The sequence below is a fragment of the Pongo pygmaeus genome, chromosome 16 (genome assembly GCF_028885625.2).
Source record: "Pongo pygmaeus isolate AG05252 chromosome 16, NHGRI_mPonPyg2-v2.0_pri, whole genome shotgun sequence".
Taxonomy (NCBI): domain Eukaryota; kingdom Metazoa; phylum Chordata; class Mammalia; order Primates; family Hominidae; genus Pongo; species Pongo pygmaeus.
In genome coordinates, this window is record NC_072389.2 from 39,190,714 (window position 1) to 39,210,872 (window position 20,159).

At 38.1% G+C, this 20,159-nt stretch overlaps 1 protein-coding gene across 15 annotated transcripts in view; it reads right to left on the reverse strand.

Moving 5' to 3' along the window:
* Positions 1-2,772: 2,772 nt before the first annotated feature.
* Positions 2,773-20,159, reverse strand: part of KATNBL1 (katanin regulatory subunit B1 like 1) — a 68,111-nt gene continuing 50,724 nt past the window's right edge. For 5 of the 15 annotated variants that reach the window (XM_054450490.2, XM_063652552.1, XM_054450492.2 and 2 more), the window contains 9 exons: positions 16,616-16,696; positions 16,033-16,073; positions 14,190-14,469; positions 10,039-10,157; positions 8,787-8,837; positions 8,608-8,697; positions 8,169-8,258; positions 6,799-6,892; positions 2,773-3,745 (listed from right to left, as the gene is read on the reverse strand). In XM_054450490.2, coding sequence (XP_054306465.1) covers positions 3,713-3,745; positions 6,799-6,892; positions 8,169-8,258; positions 8,608-8,697; positions 8,787-8,837; positions 10,039-10,157; positions 14,190-14,469; positions 16,033-16,073; positions 16,616-16,696 — 879 coding nt within the window. In that variant the 3' untranslated portion in view covers positions 2,773-3,712. The other 10 variants (XM_054450495.2, XM_063652555.1, XM_063652554.1 and 7 more) reach the window with 4 other exon arrangements.

A 20,159-nucleotide genomic window follows, 5' to 3' on the forward strand; every position in this document is an offset into this window, starting at 1 on the left:
ACGCCTCGCTAATTCTGTATTTTTAGTAGAGACAAGGTTTCTCCATGTTGGTCAGGCTGGTCTCGAACTCCCAACCTCAGGTGATTCACCTGCCTCGGCCTCCCAAAATGCTGGGATTACAGGCGTGAGCCACTGAGCCTGGCCTGAATTTTTATTCTATAATCCTGTTATAGAATTAAAAAGGGGGGAGGTATAGTGTGTTGCAAAGTTTTATGACAATTTTTGTAGCTAGAAGTATTCGAAATTAAAGGAAAAAGAAAAACATAGAAGTAAATACCTACCAACATATGTCCAGTAATACTATTTCCATCTATGGTAATCCAGAAATAAAAATCTATATTGAAAGATAAGAAGTAGTGTGTCCAAATACATCACTGTAGTTGGGTCATTTTCTCCTGATTTAATTTTTTCTATTTAAATAAACAAAGGCAACTGCATTACCATCTTGTTCTTAAATAAGAAGATAACTGGGAATGACTGATGAAATTGTTAACTTAAACCTTATTTTTTCAGAGTCCTTGACTAGCTTAAGTAACTAAGTAAGCATTTAAATATGACTTCTATTATCAGCATTCAGTAGCTAATAATCATTACTCCAATTACTTATCCATTAATTATATGAACAACTTGGCAAAATATAGAAATGTTCTAAGTTTGAGAAAACTACTGTTTCAAAGGTCAGAAACCTAGCTTTGAACCCACACAACCATGGTTAAGGTTAGGACATGACGTGTACCGAGTAAATTTAGAGGCATTAGGATTTAATTCCTCAGTAGCCCTTAGAGTTCAATGCTGGTATTTGTGATTCCCCCAAACGGACAGAGATACTTACATCCCAATTCTCACATCTCAATATTCATGTAAATAGTGCCAACTGCCTTTGAAATCACTGCCAAATATTAATTTTAAAAACCATCTAATGATACTTACTTCCTAACTTTTAACCATTATTCTCATCACAATCACTCATTACAAAACTCATCCACTTTGTCCCAAGTAGAAGCAAATTATCTGATAACCCTCTATCACCTCAATAAACTACCTGTCCCTATACTTGCAAAGTTAGCAAAGTCAAGTATAGAAAACCTAAGATAGAAGGACTAAGAAGGCATAGAGACCTTGGGTAGTCCCTCAGTTCTGTACACTCCTTAGTAGCACAGCAAAAAATTAGCAATGACAGACAGTAATTGTCCTAATCTAGGTCAATACAACAGCCAAAACTTTGTAAACACTCTCTTTGGCTCTTCCTGGAGATCAACACTGTTCTAATTAAAATGCTGTAGCATGAAAGGGCTTAATAGCAACAGAAGTGTTCAAAAATATTTATCTAATATCATTTATCCAAGAATCTTAAAAATCACTTAATACTAATCAATTCAATAACTGAGAGAGGTAGGTATTAAGGAAACTGCAAAGGCCAAGGACAGAAATTAGGAGTATATGCTACTCAATAATCTTTGTCAGCTAAAAACTCTGCTGACTTATATAGCTCTGAGTATGTAAGATAAAGTATTATCTACATGCCTTCAAAAAACCTAAATTTAGGTATAAGTGTTACCAAGATAATACCTGTTCTTACTATATGTCATTTGTACATAATTTTTCTGAAGTCTGATTTATTGAAGTTTGATTTTTGAAGATACTGTTTAGTCAATGATCTGACCCAGAGAAAAATGTGAAAAATATCTAATGTAATATTACTTAATACTTTGAAACTAAACATTACACAGTATTTTAGACATCTTATTTTGAATCTATTATTTTAAATGTTAGATTAAAAGTCTACAGTATCACATATACCCATTATTTGAGTAATCTTTCCATTTGAGGCAAAAGGTTTATGCTAAGCTATACATACCATCTTCCTGAATTTCTGAGATCGATACCTGAGGGAAGGTGCAATCGACAGCTATAAAAACATTTTGTGTGTATGCAAAGTTAATGAACCTACAAAAGCATCAAACTCCTGTCCACGGCCTCTTTAGCACCATACTCCAACCAAGTTAACTGGTTCAAACTGCTACATAAGACAGTGATAACTACAGGAATAAGCACAAAGAAAGGTTACATTTTATCATGTTAAAGTTTCACAGAGATAACAGGTTTACAATTCAAATTCCCATGTCCTGAAAACTGGTCTCTTAAATAACTCACCTCTCAAATCACAGAAGTGCAATAATCTGAAATTATTCTAATCTAAAGACTTAAGGAAATAACCAATTATTACAATTCATGTTCACTGTGAGGAATATCTAGCTATATAAAATATAGCTACACAAAACCAGAACTCAGTGAAACATAACTTTTTAGAGCAAGAAATCTGCTTGAGATTCGTATCAGTAGTCATTAAACGGGTAAATGCTAAAGGTTTACATTCAAGTGCTTGAAGGACTACTGCAGAGAAATTCAATTACTAAAAACCTTTGCTCAGATGCCTGTCAGGCATATTAAGGATGGGATGATGTGTGAACCACCAGCAGTGGTATTAAACCCCAATCATTTTCAAGACAAATAAGATTTAGAGCTGTTAAGACATTCCAGAATTTGGTTCACTGACACTAAAAATGGTATTTTAAAAAAAAGACCTCATACAGTCTGCTAGCATATCATACTAACCCTTAGAGGAGGTAGTGACACAAAGTGTTGGAATTTAAAATACAAGATCAGCATTAACTGTAAACCATTCTAAATCACTGTATGTAACTCTTTAAAACATATGTAGTGAAAAAGAATTAGAATTCATATAAAATCAGAATTTAAAAAAGCAAAAAATAGAAATATTTAGTGAATTTACTCAAATGAAGGAAGTTTAAATGATACAGGAATGAAAAATATTAGAAATCTATGTACAATAAAAAGTAAATATAAATTAGCCAAGTCCATGGACATTTCCAGTTAAACATTCATACAAAAACATATTCACCTTTTTCCTTAGATAGGGATAACACATACATACATGAGATGATTCTGGCAAAAAATATCAGAGATACTAAATCTATTCTCAAGTTTTAAAAATGGTGCACAGAGTGTTTCAAGAACATTCTACAAGAATGTAAACCCCTGATTTAATTCCATGATTTTATCATGCCAGAAGCATGGTTGGTTTTAGTTTTTTAAAACAGATATTGGTATCATAACACATTGGCTTATTAATAATTAAGGCATTTTTACATACACAGTATCTCAGTGTGAACAAAAAATGTTTAATATTGATTTTTTTCATGTTTTAAACTTTCAGTCATTTCAACATAAGAAAATAGCTGCACACATTTAAGTGTTTTTTTTTTTTTTAAATAAAACACAATCTTAAAAAAGTTAATGATGATTGGTCTTGGTGGTTCCTAGTGGTAAGTCCTGTCTTACTTTTTCACATAGTATAAATTATATTTTTATGCAGGATTGCATTAAAATCCAGTAGTTCTTAATGTTACCAAATAACCATATAACTCCCAAATGCAGCAAAGGTGAACAATCTTCATAGTGCACTTTCACCTCAATGAAATTGAAGCTGCTCCTTTTGGATATTTTTCCACTTCAATGTGAAGCAGATTGTTGGGATTTCATTAGTGGTTTCATTATGTGGCTTTTTAAAAGAAAAAATAGTTTTGATTTCTTCCACAGTTCACAGTTCTCAGACGAGACTTTTTTTTTGTAAATTATACAGTTCAGGGATGTTTTGAAAAACCAAATGCTCTTTAGTAGATGAAATCTCTCAATGTAACTGTAATAAATATGCATCTACATCCTTAGAAGATAAAACAAAAACATTTCATTAGACAGTACAGTAAATACAAACATAAACAATCCATTTTTTTTGTTGTTGCTTAATTTGCCTTAGTTTCCTTTTGTGACCTTTTGAGGGTAAAAGATGTGTCTTGTTCAGTGCTTTTATCTGCATTTGTTCAGCACAGGGCCTGGCACATAGTATGTGCTCAATAAATATTTGCTAAGTGCTAAATGAATGTGTTGGTTCCTATGCTCAAACAACTCTGCTTTCATAGCTAACATTCACAGAAATTCTATCAGTGCTGTTTACTATCAGTGCTATATTCACTTGAGCCCAGCTTGACAATAACCTCTTTCAATTTCTTTCTCTTTTTTTTGAGACAGAGTCTTGCTCTGTCACCAGGCTGGAGTGCAGTAGTGTGATCTTGGCTGTCTGCAACCTCCACCTCCAGAGTTCAAGTGATTCTCCTGCCTCAGCCTCCCGAGTAGCTGGGACTATAGGTGCACACCACCACGCCCGGCTAATTTTTTGTATTTTAGTAGAGATGGGGTTTCACCATGTTGGCCGGGATGGTCTTGATCTCCTGAGCTCGTGATCTGTCCACCTTGGCCTCCCAAAGTACTGGGATTACAGGCATGAGTCACCTTGCCCGGCCCTCTTCTTTCAATTTCTATACTCAAAAAATTACAAATTAATTGATGGTTTAATTTTGTAATAAAGTCTCATCATAAGGAACTTCGCATTGAACTTTTAATCACTCAGTATTGTCCTCAATAATAAATGGTACCTTAAAGTCATATTCACAATAAAGCTTCTCCCTTTGTAAAAAACTGATTGTGGCCAGGTGTGGTGGCTCCTGCCTGTAATCCCATTACTTTGGGAGCGGGGAGGTAGGTGGGTCACTTGAGGTCAGGAGTTCGAAACCAGCCTGGCCAACGTGGTGAAATCTCGTCTCTACTAAAAATACAAAAATTAGCCAGGCATGTGTGTAATCCCAGCTACTCGGGAGGCTGAGGCAGGAGAATCACTTGAACCCAGGAGGCGGAGGTTGCAGTGAGCCGAGCTTGCACCACTGCACTCTAGCCTGGGCGACAGAGCGAGATTCAGTATCAAAAAAATAAATAAATAAAAATAAAAAAATTCTGATTGAAAGCAAATTTCAGTCATAAGGAACAATCATTTTTTAGTTCTTCTATACAGAATGCAACACCCCTTTAGAGCAAGGTAATACGTCATGTACGCTCTAAAAACCTAAAACAACAACAAAAACTTCCTAGGAGATTGATTTGTTCATAAGATTTTCATCATTAAGAATTCTATAGGCCAGGTGCGGTGGCTCACACCTGTAATCCCAGCACTCTGGGAGACCGAGGTGGGTGGATCATGAGGTCAAGAGATCGAGACCATCCTGGCTAACATGGTGAAACCCTGTCTCTACTAAAAATACAAAAAAAAAAAAAAAAGCCAGGCATGGTGGCGGGCGCCTGTAGTCCCAGCTACTCAGGAGGCTGAGGCAGGAGAATGGCGTGAACCCAGGAGGTGGAGCTTGTAGTGAGCCGAGATTGCGCCACCGCACTCCAGCCTGGGCGACAGAGCGAGACTCCATCTCAAAAAAAAAAAAAAGAAAAAAAGAATTCTATAGAGTAAAATCCCACATAGTGGTAACAAACTTGGTTGATATATCATTTTGCTTCTTTTTTTTGAAGGTATCTGAGAAATTTTTTTGGGGGGGAGAGGGGCCATGGTCTTCCATAGCAATGGCCAGAGCTCCTTTGTGGCTGTCACTTTGACAGGAGATAAGCTTCTGGTTGGTCACTGTTGGTATCACTCTCATTTGCTTTTCTTCCCTCAGCTACATTAATTCCCTGAAAGCTTCTGTCTCCTGTAAGATCTGAACTTATGATCTTGGAGTAGAAGCCAGATTATCCCTCAAGGCTACCTAGGTTTGCCCAAGCCTCTGTTTCTCTTAGCATTGTATTTTCTTCCCCTGGAATTCTAAGAAGTTGTTTTGTCTCCGAGAAAAATTTTATAACTAAGTCCATGACATAAATTCTCTTATTTAGAAATATATATATATATATATATATATATATATATATATATTTAAAACCAAAGAATGCTTTTTATATTCCTGGCTAATGCCCATTTATGATAGCAGTATGCCTAGTAATAGACTAAAAGTATTTCTTAATGACAATTTTTTCTTCAATTAATTTTTAACTACCAATGTTTTTTCTTTTTCTTTTTTTTTTTTTTTGAGATGGAGTTTCACTCTGTTGCCCAAACTGGAATGCAATGGCGCGATCTCGGCTCACCACAACCTCCGCCTCCCGGGTTCAAGTGATTCTCCTGCCTCAGCCTCCCGAGTAGCTGGGATCACAGGCACGCGCCATCACACTCAGGTAATTTTTTGTATTTTTAGTAGAAACGGGTTTTCACCAACCAGGCTGGTCTCGAACTCCTGACCTCAGGTGATCTGCTTGCCTTGGCCTCCCTAAGTGCTAGGATTACAAGGTGTAAGCCACTGTGCCCGACCTAACTACCAATGTTTTCTGGAGTTTAAATATTAAAATTCAAACTAGCAATTTTTCCTTTTTCCTTTACGAGACAAATCAATAAAGACCAAAGTCAAATTCACTGTGATTTAAATAGTTTACCTTCTCAAAAAGCATAACATTATTAGCAAAAGTAAAACTTAATCTCCAAAACCATTTAATTATGTTCCTTATCTCTTGTTTCCTGAGTTCCTCATCTTGTTTTCTGATGCTGTCCTTACTGGATTCTCAAAATTTTTTCAAATACTTTTCTCTGATTAAAACCCTCTGTAAATATCCTCTAGCATAGCATTTCAGGGGCTGTACATGAAACATGTTCAATGGCCAATTCCTGCGCTTGCTGCCAAGGTCACAGTTACACGCAGAGGACCTGAAGCATTTGAAAATATGAAATTGACTTTAGACATTAGAACAGTATCATATTATTTTGCCTAGAGACTTGAAAAATTAATTTATAAATGTAAAATATTATTTCTAATTTTTAATGTTTAATTTATAAGCTTAAATATAGATTACCTTAGCTATATTACCAGTATATCCTGGAACCAAAGTAAGATGGTTTTCCTGTTCCCATAATCCACTTAATTGTTGTTTTAAAATTTGAATATTTCTAAAAGAAAAAAAAGGAAGAAAAATGAGAAAGCAAATATATTAAGATATAAACTTTCATCATAAATATGCATAATAAAAACTGTTCTAAAATTTTTCAGGTATTTTTCAGGAGAAAATGATGCTATTTGAAATAAAACATTCGGGAACGTGGAGAGAAATTAAAAAAAAGTCAAATAACTTCTAGAATAATGTATGTCAGTCATGAAAATTAAAGGTTTATCCACATAATACCGCCAAACACCTCCAATTTAATTAATTCTTGGAAAAAACAAAAGATGTTTTTTCAATTCCAAAATTAATAAAATTTCTTACTTGATTTCAATTAAAAAAAAAAAAAAGAAAATTAAAGGTTATTTAGTTGTCAAAGCAGGTAAGAAAATGACCAGGCATTTGGAACATTTGGACATTCCTTGGTGTGAAGTAGAAAATTTTGAGAGCCTACAAAAGAAATTGTGGACTTTTTTTTTTTTTTTTTTTTTGAGACAAGGGCTGGCTCTATCTCCCAGGCTGGAGTGCAGTGGTGCCATCTCGGCTTACTGCAACCTCCACCTCCTGGGCTCAAGTGATCCTCCTGCCTCAGCCTGAGTAGCTGGGACTACAGGCGCACACCACCATGCCTGGCTAATTTTTGTATTTTTTGTAGAGACGGGGTGTCATCATGTTGCCCAGGCTGTCTCAAACTTGTGAGCTCAAGTGATTTGCCCTTCTTGGCCTCCCAAAGTGCTGGGATTACAGACAGGCATCAGCCACCGTGCCTGGCCCAAAATTATGGACTTTAAGGAAACTGTTGGGAGACATTTTTCTGTGGTTTCATGATAATCTGGCTATACTCTGGTAGAATACCCACAAATTTTCACATCAAGGCAGTAATAATACAGTTTTTAGAACTGTAAACATCAACACCGGACTCTCAGGTTAATGTCTAGGCTAAAGGACCCTGCAGGGTGCCTCCATTCCTTATTCTACTGTGGGCATCTCTTTTTCCTCCCTTACTCATATAATGAATATGAGAATTAAACCACTATTGTGTTTTTCTTCTAAAATGAAGGGTAGGGTTGTGCCAGAAGAAGAGATACAGGAGGTTAGTAGGCTCTGGAATTCAATTTCCAAGTGTGGTTTTCACATGAACAGTATCTTAAGTTAGTATCTCTCTGAATATAAAAAGAATAAATACCATGCACTGATGATAATGGGATAAAATTATTACCTAGTTTAATCAAGCTGCTTTCCTGAAGAAAATTTCAGCATGAGTTTATCTTTAAAGGTATACTCACCCATCATTTATAATTTCTGTTTTGGATGATAGTTCTGACCACCACCTTTTAATGACTGCTTGAAGCCAGTTTAAACCAACTATAACATATCTGAAATGACATTTTGTTACAAAATTCAAGTGTTTTCATCTAAAAACCCTTCTTATAAGAGATGATACTTTCCCTCCCAAAAAACACATACACACATTGGTGTCTTCCCTTTTAAAAATTTGTTACCTTCATGATCTATTTCACAAAAGTATATTTCGTGTAATTTGTTTAGATATGCTTTTATAATTGTCCTTTAGTCATTTCATATTCTTTTCCTAATTGTACTACTAGCTTCTTGAAAACAGAAACCTTGTATGTCTCATGGAGCCCAATCTACTATGTACTCACAAAGTACAAAATCAAGGATATTGAAAAAGAAAAATGAATCAAGATTCAGATTAGCACTTACTCTTCAAATTTGCTTTTAAGTAGTGACTTTACTAGAGGCAACAAGTCTACACAGCAGCCAAGTGAGATATATTGTTTTTCTTCCTGTAAACTAAAATAAATACCAAGTTATAAAAATATGGATGGGCCATAATTTGACCTCCTTTAATCTTACTTTTTTCTGAAAAATATTGTTTTTACCAATTGGTGAGCACAGGAAGGCAATCTACCACAACGCCAAGATCTTCTATCCTGAGAGTATAAAAAGAATAGCATTGCCTTAGAGAGCTGATTTCGTTATTTACTTTCATATTATGATTATTCACACTGCTTTTGAGAAAATTCATTCATTTAACAATGTCAGTATCTACAATGAGTCATGTCTGTGATACAGCAATGAACAAAGACACAGGGCTTGTATTCCAGTGCGTGAGCAAGTGTGGGGGTTGGGGGGTGGCACAGAGACAGGCAATAAACAAATAACAAGACATAAGACACATAGAGCAGGTTGATGTAAGTGCTATGGAGAAAAATAGAACAGGAAAGGGAGATAGGGAGTGGAGAAATAGGTATTTTAAAATAAGTTGGTCAAAGAAGGCTTCCCTAAGGTAACATCTGAGAGACTTGAATACAATGAGGAAAGTAATGCTTCAAATTCCCACTCAAAAGGGATGTTTACTTTTTATTTTTACCAATTTTTTTTTTTAAGAAACGGGTCTCATTCTGTTGCCCAGGCTGGAATGTAGTTGCATAATCACAGCTTACTGCAACCTCCAACTCCTGGGTTCAAGTGATCCTCCCAAGTACCTGGGACCACAAGCATGTACCACCGTGCCTGGCTTATTATTTTTATTTTTTGTAGAGATGGAGTCTTGCTATGTTGCTCAGTCTCTCACTCCTGGGCTCAAGTGACTCTCTCACCTCAACCTTCCCAAATGCTGGGATTATAGGCAAGAACTGCCACACCTGGCCTCAAAAGGGATTTTTAGAAGGTTAGTTTTCCCATATCGTTATCTCTTAGTTTTATAGGTAAGAATGACAGTCAGGAAAGGTAACAGCTTTGTTCAATCTGATAAAACATTGTTTTCTGTATTTTGGTTACTCTTAGATGGGTGATGAATGTAATTTAAGCCATACTGTCTCTACTGAAGCTACATATAGGCAGTTTAGAATAATGAAGAAGGTTCATCTGAGCTCAGGAGTTCGAGACCAGCCCGGGAAACATAAGACCTCATGTCTTCCAAAAAAATTTTTTAAAAATTAGCCAGGTGTGGTGATGTGCACCTGTATTCTCAGCTACTCGGGAGGCTGAGGTGGGAGGGCTGCTTGAACCCAGCAGGTTGAGGCTGCAGTGAGCCGTGATTGCGCCACTGTACTCCAACCTGGATGACAAAGCAAGACCTTGTCTCAGAAAAAAAGTGATTGAACAAAGAGGATAAAAGGTCACACTTACCTCAACAAATAAGCTACAAGTTCACTTATACTTCTCTTTCTCCAGAAAGTTAAAGCTACATTCAATCTCATATTCCTGCTGAACAAAACTTGGGCCATTGTTTCATGGTCCTGAGAAACCTGAAAGGCAATAATCTGATTTGTTAAAAAGCACACCGAAACAGAGTATGAAACTATTTTTTTATTAAATCGTTCTGGTAGACATAGTTAAAAATCATGCAAAGGTAACTCCTTTTACTGGCCCACAAAAAGGAATACTGCAGTTGACCATAGTAAACAAATGATCTGAACAAATTTAAGACCCGTTTATACTTTTTACTAGCTACCATTTTTCTTTTAAAACCCAATAATTTGTAAAATTATTTTTAGCTGACCGATAAACTAGGACTTAATTTATAACATGGATAAAAGAAAAATGTAAACATATAGGCTAGTCATTACCAACTGAATGGCATGAGAATCACAAAAACTCAGTTTTTGACAAGTGTTGTAGTACCATTTAAATTTATCTATTTATTGTTAAGTAATGAAGTGTCATTTTCCTGTTCTAATGTGTTTAACACAGAACTATGTAAGATAAAAAGTAAAAACTCTCTACACAAAAACATCCAATATCACTCCGCAGAAATAATTACAGTTAACAGACTGATATGTATCTTTCCAGACCATTTTCCAGACAAAGACAAATTAAGTACACATATAAACACTCTGAAAAATTAATTACCTATACTGTTCAAAACCTTGCTTTTTTACCTATATGAACATTTTTCAATGTCAAAACACAAATCAAGCCTTTTTTTTTTTGGAGACAGGGTCTTGCTCTGCTGCCCAGGCTGGAGTGCAGTGGCACAATCTCAGCTCACTGCAACCTCCGCCTCCCGGGCTCAAGTAATTCTACCTCAGCCTCCCCGAGTAGCTGGGATTACAGGCACCCACCACAACACCCAACTAATTTTTCTATTTTTAGTAGAGATGGGGTTTTGCCATGTTGGCCAAGCTGGTCTCGAACCCCTGACCTCACATGATCCACCTGCCTTGGCCTCCCAAGTGCTGGGATTACAGGCATGAGCCACCACACCAGGCCCAACTTCACTTTTAAAGAACAACAGCATAGCCTGGCACAGTGCTGTGTGCCTATAGTCCCAGCTACTTGGGAACCTGAGGTGGGACAACCACTCGAGCTCAGGAGTTTGAGTCCAGCCTGGGAAAGACAGTGAGACAGTGAGAACTCATCTCTTAAAAACAACAACAACAAAAAAACAATAGCATATTCTCTAGTCTTTATATACCATAATTTATTTAGATTATGTTTTTTACCTATCAAAACTATGTGTCAGTGGACATCCTGATATATGTAATTATGTGCACTTGTACAGATACTTTTGTTAAAATTAATTTTACAATTGGAACAGCTAGGTCAATGGTTATATGTATTTTAACTTGGCTAAGATGCTATGGTATCACTTTCAGATTTAGGTTTTTAGAGCAGGTACTGGTCAATCAAGAAAACAGGTATGAAACAAGAATAATCATTAAACCTATCAGTTAAATGTAAGGTTTAGTGAAAAGTAGTGAAAATGAGAATGTAAAGTAAAAGGAGGTTCTTGAGAAAGATGTCTCACTGGGGTAGTTTTTAAAATGCATAACTGAAACTTTTTAAAAAGAACTTTTATTCTGGCCAGGCACAGTGGCTCACACCTGTAATCCCAGCACTTTGGGCTGGGGCTGAGGCAGGTTGATCACTTCAGCTCAGTAGTTCGAGACCAACCTGGGAAGCATGGCAAAACCCTGTCGCTATAGGAAATACAAAAATCAGCTGGGTGTGGTGGCACATGCCTGTAGTCCCAGTTACTCTGGAGACTGATGTAGGAGGATTGCTTGAACCTGGGAGGTGGAGGTTGCAGTGAGCCAAGATTGCACCACTGCACCCCAGCCTGGGTGATAGAGCGAGAGACCCTGTTTCAAAACACAAAACAAAACAAACTTATTTTATGTTCAGGGGCACATGTGCAGGTTTGTTATATAGGTAGTTTGCATGTTGTAGGGGTTTGGTGTACAGATTATTTCGTCACACAGGTAATAAGCGTAGTAACTGATAGGTAGTTTTTTGATCCTCACTCTCTTCTCACCCTCTACCCTAAGGTAGGCCTCATGTCTGTTGTTCCCATCTTTGTGTCCATATGCACTAGCGCAGTGTTTAGGTCCCACTCCAACTGAGAACATGAAATATTTGGTTTTCTGTTCCTGTATTAGTTCGCTTAGGATAATGGCCTCCAGGTTCACCCGTGTGATTGCAAATGACACAATCTCGTTCTTTTTATGGCTGCATATAGTATTCCATGGTGTATATGCACCATATTTTCTTTATCCAGTTTACCATTGATGGGCATTTCGATTGATTCCATGTCTTTGCTATTGTGAATAGTGCTGTGACGAACATACGCATACATGTGTCTTTATGGTAGAATGTTTTATATTCCTTTGGGTATATATCCAATAATGAGATTGTTTTAAGTTCTTTGAAAAATTGTCACACTGCTTTCACAATGGCTGAAACTAAATTACATTGTCACCAGCATTGTATAAGTGTTCTCTTTTTTCCACAACCTTGCCAGAATCTGTTATTTTTTGACTTGTTAATAATAGCCATTCTAATTGGTATGAGATGATATCCTGTTGTGGTTTCGATTTGCATTTCTCTAATGATTAGTGATTTTAGGTTTAGCATTTAGGCTGAGCATTGTTTCATATGCTTGTCAGCTACATGTATGTCTTCTTTTGAAAAGTGTCTATTGTGTCCTTTGCCCATGTTTTTTTTTTTTTTTTGAGACAGAATCTCACTCTGTAACCCAGGCTGGAGTGCAGTGACAAGATTTTGGCTCACTGCAACCTTTGCCTCCCAGGTTCAAGCAGTTCTTGAGCGTCAGCCTCCCAAGTAGCTGGCATTACAGGCGTGTACCACCACGCCTGGGTAATTTTGGTATTTTTGGTAAAGATGGGGTTTTGCCATGTTGGCCAGGCGGGTCTTGAACTCCTGACCACCTGCCTTGGCCTCCCAAAGTGTGCCACCATGCCTAGCTAATTTTTGTATTTCTAGTAGAGATGAGGTTTCGCCATGTTGGCCAGGCCCAGTTTTAGAATATTTCTATCACTCTCAAAAACGCTTTTGAGTCTGTTAAAACAACCAGTTTTGCTTGAGCCAGAAGAGCAGCAAACCACAGCAGGTTTGCCTGAACTATGCTTTAACTAGGCAATATTGAGAGCCTGGCAAAATGTGTCTGGATAACTGGCTTCGGTGGTCTACTTTTTTTTTTTTTTTGAGATGGAGTCTTGCTCTCTTGCCCAGGCTGAAGTGCAATGGAATGATCGCGGCTCACTGCAACCTCTGCCTCCCAGGTTCAAGTGATTCTTCTGCCTCAGCCTCCCAAGCAGCTGGGATTACAGGCACCCACCATCATGCCCAGCTCATTTTTGTACTTTTGTAGAGAGGGGGTGTTTCACCATGTTGGCCAGGCTGGCCTCGAACTCCTGAACTCAGGTGATCTGCCTGCAGATGTTGTCCTTCTCTTTATTTTTATTTTTTTGAGACGGAGTCGCTCTGTTGCCCAGGCTGGAGTGCAATGGTGCGATCTCAACTCACTGCAACTTCTGCCTCCCTGGTTTAAGCGATTCTCCTGTCTCAGCCTCCTTCTAAGTAGCTGGGATTACAGGCGCCCGCCACCATGCCCGGCTAATTTTTGTATTTTTAGTAGAGGCGGGGTTTCACCATGTTGGCCAGGCTGGTCTCAAACGCCTAACCTCGTGATCCACCCACCTCGGGCTCCAGGCGTGAGCCACAGTGTCTGGCCTAGTGCTCTACTTTTTTAGGCAAGATTTCTCCTTTTCCCTTCCTTTAAATCTCTACTGGCTAACTTGTCATTCTGGATAGTTTTAGCAGCCTGCTAAGCATTTCATCCCATCTTAGAGAAATGGAATAAATTATTAATTCAAATTTGGTTAATCTAGAAAATTGTCTCAGGGAGTTACTATGACTCAAATAAGTCTACATTCAATAGGTGACAAATTATTCTGCTAGTGGAATATGGCAAAGAAAAAATCAAGATTATAACAGGAACAAAGTTAAACTAGATATGAGTTAGAGAAAAGACTTACCTCGGAAAAAAACCCACTATATTTTGATGATGGGCTTTCTGTCTGTGAAGAACCAGAATCACTGGAGTTAACCAAATATGTTCGACTATCATGGTGTAATTTTTCAGGCAGGTGGCCTGCACAAGCCAGTTCATTTTCTTTATTTGCCATGTCACAGCCCCCACTTCCAGGGGACTGTTTTTTTCTGTAACAAGGATTTGGAAAGGGATGATGAACTTTCTTTCTGCGATAGATCACTTTACGAAGTTTATCTGGGCTTTTCACAGTTTGTCCAACTGTTCTGTAAAAAGAATTTATTTTCTTAAATGAAAAAACCATATGAAATCCTTTAAAAGTTTTTAAACAGAGAATTAATAGGCTATATTTTGTGATTGTAATCCACTAAAATTAGAAGTAAATAGAATTTTAAAAATCTTAATTCTGAGTTGAAGAGAAAAGTAAAAGGGAAATTACAAATTATCTGGAAGACAATGTACAGGATGACATTTTATGCCAAATAAAAATGAAGACAGACATAATAACCAGAATGCTTTTAAAAATGAAATATTAAAGGCCATTCTGGCAGTAAGATCACAACATTTTCCAGAAACCTGATCTTTTTCTAACAAAGCGGCAAATAAGACTGCAAATGTTAAATGAATATTTTAACATTTAATTAAGCTGAAGTATATTAATTTGAGTAAGAACACGATAGAACAAGCCTCATGGTTTAATACAGTGGTTCTCAAACGTTTTAGTGTCAGGATGTTTTGCCCTCTTAAAAATTATTAATGACTCAAAATATTTTTTTTTTTGAGATGGAGTCTCTCTCTGTTGCCAGGCCGGTGTGCAGTGGCGCAATCTCAGCTCACTGCAACCTCCACCTCCCAGGTTCAAGTGATTCTCTTGCCTCAGCCTCCCGAGTAGCTGGGACTACAGGCGTGCGCCACCATGCTGAACTAATTTTTGTATTTTTAGTAGAGACAGGGTTTCACCCTGTTGGCAAGGATGAACTCGATCTCTTGACCTCATGATCCACCCACCTTGGCCTCCCAAAGTGCCGGGAATACAGGTGTGAGCCATGGCCAAAATAATTTTTATGTGAATAATATCTACTGATATTTACTGTGTAAAAACTAAAACAAAATTTAAATCATTTGTTAATTCATTCAAAAAAAGACTAATTACATATTAATATTAATATGGAATATCTTACCCAAACCCCATATTTTCTAAAATAATTTTTTAAAAAGTAAGAAGAATGGTACTGTTTTACATTTTTATATATCTCTAATATCTGGTTTAACAAAAGACAGCTGGGTTCTCATTTCTGCTTCTCCATTCAGTCTATTGTGATATCAAATTGCATATAGCTTCTTGAAAAATTATATTGTACCCTCAAACAAGAGAATGAAAATGAAGACAGTCAATGTCTTAGTATTGCTATGGAAGTCATTCTGACTTCACAAATTCCATGAATGGTCTTTAGGGACCTGCAGGTCCTCAAATCACACTTTGAAAACCAGTCGTTTTGTAGAAAGTGCCTTTAGAAGTTAGGCAGATCTGAGAATAAATGTCATTCTTACCACTTTTCTAGCTATATGATTCTGAACAAATCACTTAACTTATCTGATCTTAAGTTTTCTCATCAACTGTTAGGGGTAATGTTATCTATAGAGCAGGACTGTTGTAAGGAGCAGAGACAATATTGATGTGTTTATCAGTGCAGATACTGGCACAAAGGAGCTGTTTGACAATAAGTTAATTATTATTATGATAAAAGAATGCTTATTTTTTCCCTTATTGTCATCCTTACCCAGCTTTCATATTTGTTGTTCCCCACAAACTTTAAAGAAACTCTTACCTATTTATGTAAGCAGCCAACTGTTTTGGAGATTTCTTAACCTGAAAAATGAAAGTAGATAGGTGATGTTAGAAACAAATGCTTGGTGCCGCAAAGAAGAATCAGCACTCTGGCAAAAGCTTTCTCAGCAAGGCAATTTACTTCTGCAGAAGGGTGCCAGTCGTGCCTGGAGTGGTTGCAAGAGCATACTGGACGAGGGAGGAGAAGGGGTTCTTATCCCTAATGCAGCTAGTCCCTACTGCTGTGTCGTTCCCCTACTGGCTAGGGTTGGACTGCACAGTCTAAACTAATTCCGATAGGCTATTTGGGTATGAGTCAGAGTGGCAGGGTGAGCAGTTTCAGCGGGAAGGATGGTTACAGTGCAGGTGACAAAGGATGACTAATGACAGAGCAGGTGACTAAGGATGACTAAGGACTCTAAATATGTGAGTATAAAGGCTAGAAGGGGGTTGTTTACTGAAACTAGGGCAAGGAGGTGTAAAGAACGAGGAAGTTAAACTTTAAAATGGAGAATAAAGTATAAGAAAGCTGAACATACTGACATACTGGTTCCCAGAGGAACTCAGAACTCATTGTACTTAACAATTTCCCCCTTTTGAATTTTACAGGTCTTCCTCTTCAAACTTCTTTCACATGTCTTGGTATAGCTGTTCTGCTTGGTTTTCTAAAAGAAAGAGCTTGTCAGAATATGGTGGAGGGGAACTGAGAGAAGTTTTAGTAAGGGCTGTTTCTGTGTCTTTGGACTAGCCCGCGGATGCGAGGTATGATGCAGCATCCAACAAGGATAAGCACTACTGCTACAATTGCAAGAGAAGTAAGGATGGAGGCTGTGATCCCTTTCCATTTACCAAACCATTTTTCTAGCCACCTTGTGAAGGGGTCATTTACTCCTGAGTTTTTTGCTAACTCATTGGACAGGGCAGTTAGACCTGGCAATGCCTTTGTTATACTTTCATCAGGGGCAGTATTGTTTGGGATGAAGGTACAACGTTCAGTTTTAATCATGATGCAAACTTCCCCTTTTTCTGCTAATACCATGTCTAAGGCCATTCTATTTTCCCAAGCCATCTGGCTAGTAGGCCCTAATTGCTCAGCTGTTCCTTTAACAGCATCTCTAGTATAGTTAATAAACCGCTGTTGGTTGTAATAGGTGGAATTTATCTAATCTACGTTTTTATTAATTGTTACCCACCAAAATATTGACTCAAATTCAGCAGCTATTTGATCTCAGGTCTTAAATTTATTTGGTACTCCTTGTGGGACTCTAACTGCATCTAAATAAACGTGGGAGTCAAAAGACCCTAAGGAGCTTCCCTTGCTTTACGACATTGTGTTTTTTTCTTTCTCTGGTTAATGAAATGCCAGGGTGAAAGGGATAGCCAACTGGACTAGGACACAAGTGACACTCCAGTTACTTGGCAGAGTGTCCAGCAAAGGTCTACCACAATATCACCATACATCTGCTCGGGGGTGTATAAGGGCTGACTGGTCGGTGAGTTCTTGGAAATTCTTAAGCTCACTGCACCCTTTTAGGTCTCTAAGGGATGCTAAGTTTCCTCTTTGTCGTGAGACACACAAAGTGAACTCAGTGTCAGGAGATGGAAGCTGGATGGCCCTCGGGGGCTAACCTGCGGGGTGTTGAACTTCGGGATATAGCAGAGAAAGAGCTTGGCATGACTTGTTATCCCAGGCTGTGGAATCCTGGAAAAGAGCTACCATACAGCCCATGCCCGGTTGACTGGAGGACCATCATAGTGGAAAGGGGACAATCTGGGCCTCTGGCCTGCCGTGCACATGAGCATAACAATTGCTTTTGTTTAAAGTGCGGATGAAATATTTGATCTATTCCAACCAGGCATTGGCATTTTGATATCCTGTCTCAATTGCTAAAGTTTGTTTTAGGTATTTGACTTCTACAATAGCTACCTTGGTCTTGTCATTAGATGGAGGAAGAACAACAGTTTTGTTGTGGGAGGTTCTGGAAGAAGGCTTAGGGGAAGTTGTAGGCGGTGGAGGAGCAATGAAGAATATTTCAAAGGATCTGATAGGGTCTGCTCCTGAAACCTCAGCCCCCGTTATTATAAAACTGGCTTAAAGAAGGAAATTGGCTTAAAGAAGGGGAAGAACTTAAGAGGGTTTGAGATAATAACCTGTACTGGATTGCATTGGTTTAGCTGACAGTTAGGGGAAGCTGTTCCTTTAGTAAAATGAATGTATAGCTTTAGGAAATTACAACTACTGCTTGGGACAATCTATTCTTGCTCTTTAGTGGTCCACAGAATGTTGGACCAACTACGGCATAAAAGCTTTGTATTGGGAGGGCAAGACTCTCAGTTTATACTGGAATCTCCGTCAAACTCTTCCCAAGCTAACTTATCCCAGTTAACAGAATTCCAGTCTGAGAAGAGCTAGGAAGGACAAAGTTACTTTTCTGAAGTGGAGAGTTGCCTCTGGCTTGGCACATCTCCACAGGGCATCACAAGGCAAGCATCAAAGGTAATAGTTTGGGGTGAACTCAACCTAGTTACATTAATAACAAGAGGACTAGCAATAGATGGGGAAAAGAAAGAGATGCAACATAAGAGGATCAAACCCGTTTTAGCTTTAGCTTGGTTAGAGTAATCCCTAGAATAGCTGCTCATGATTCTGGAGGAGGTAGTGCTCTTTTGACCTGGGTGTGATGAGTCCATCCTATTTCTGCTGTTTGAACTGTGGTCTCAATGGTTAGGCAGGGTCCTTCCTAAGCTGGTTCAAGTTTTCCTTCCCTCCAACTTTTGACAAGGATGTGGTCCCTAGGCTGATGTTGGTGTACTGGAAACTCTAGGGGTGGTGCCTGTGCTAAAAGACCTTTAGTTCTGAGGCAAGAGAAAGTGGAAGATAAACTATGTATATAATTTCTGAGAAACTGATCTTTTGTTTCGAACATGGGAATGTCAGCAGTGGAGTGCAAATAGAGCAACTTACAGAACATTTCGTAAGGGGATAAGCCGACATCTCTCTGAGGAGCAGTTCAGATTCTCAACAGGGCAATGGGAAGGCATCTAGTCCATGGCAACTGAGTCTCTAAGACTAATTTGCTTAAGACGCTTTTTAGAGTTTGGTTCATTTTTTTCCCCACTCTTCCTGATGAAGGTGGGTGCCAGGGAGTATGATTTCCCATGATATATCCAGTACCTGGGCAAATTTCTTAATGACATGTGCGGTGAAATGAGTTCCATTATGTGAATCAATGTTTCCTATTAATCCAAACCTGGGTGTAATATTTTCAACTAATGTTTTGACTACATTATTAGCAGTTGCACTTGAAAGAAATAGCTTCTACCCTATGAGTAAGGTGATCTACTATTACTAATAAATACTTTAGACAACTAATTGGGGGCATCTTGGCGTAATCAACTTGGATACTTTGGAACAGTCTTAATTCCGGATACCTTCCCCTAAGAGGTGGTTTTCTGAGGGTCTGCTTATTAGTCTTCCTACGTACTAGGCAACTATCTGTAACCTGTCATGCCAAAGTGTAAATTCCTACACATCCATAAACCCAAAGGACTGCATCACACATAGCTTGAGGTCCCCAATGAGTCTCTGATGCAGATGAGAGAGGTCTCTCATGAGGGAATTAGATAACATTTTTCTTTGGTCTGGTAACACCCATTTCTCTTCTGAATTTTCTTTGGCCCCTATTTTTATTAATTTCTTTTTTTCAATGGGAAAGAAGATGGGAACTGCAGTTGGGGGAAGAAGGCAAGGGGTTAAGTGAAAAGCAGGCATTTCAGAGTAAATGGTAGCTTGTGTGGCTATTTGATCTGCAAGGTTGTTTCCCCAGCTTTCAAAAGAGATACCTCTTTGATGTCCTGGGACATGGACAACAGCTATTTCTTCTGGTAACTGGAGGTTATCTAATACTTGAGTGATTAATTCTTGTGGACCAGGTCTTGGCCTTTGAAGACCTTGTTCGCTCCAATTTTTTTTTTCAAAGGTGTGAGCTACCCAGAAGGCATGTTTGAAATCAGTATAAATAGTCCTTTCTTGGCTCTGCAGATGCTTTAAAGGCTTGATTTAATGCAAACAATTCACATGTTTGGGCAGACCAATTACTGAGTACTATTCCTGACTCTACTTCTGCA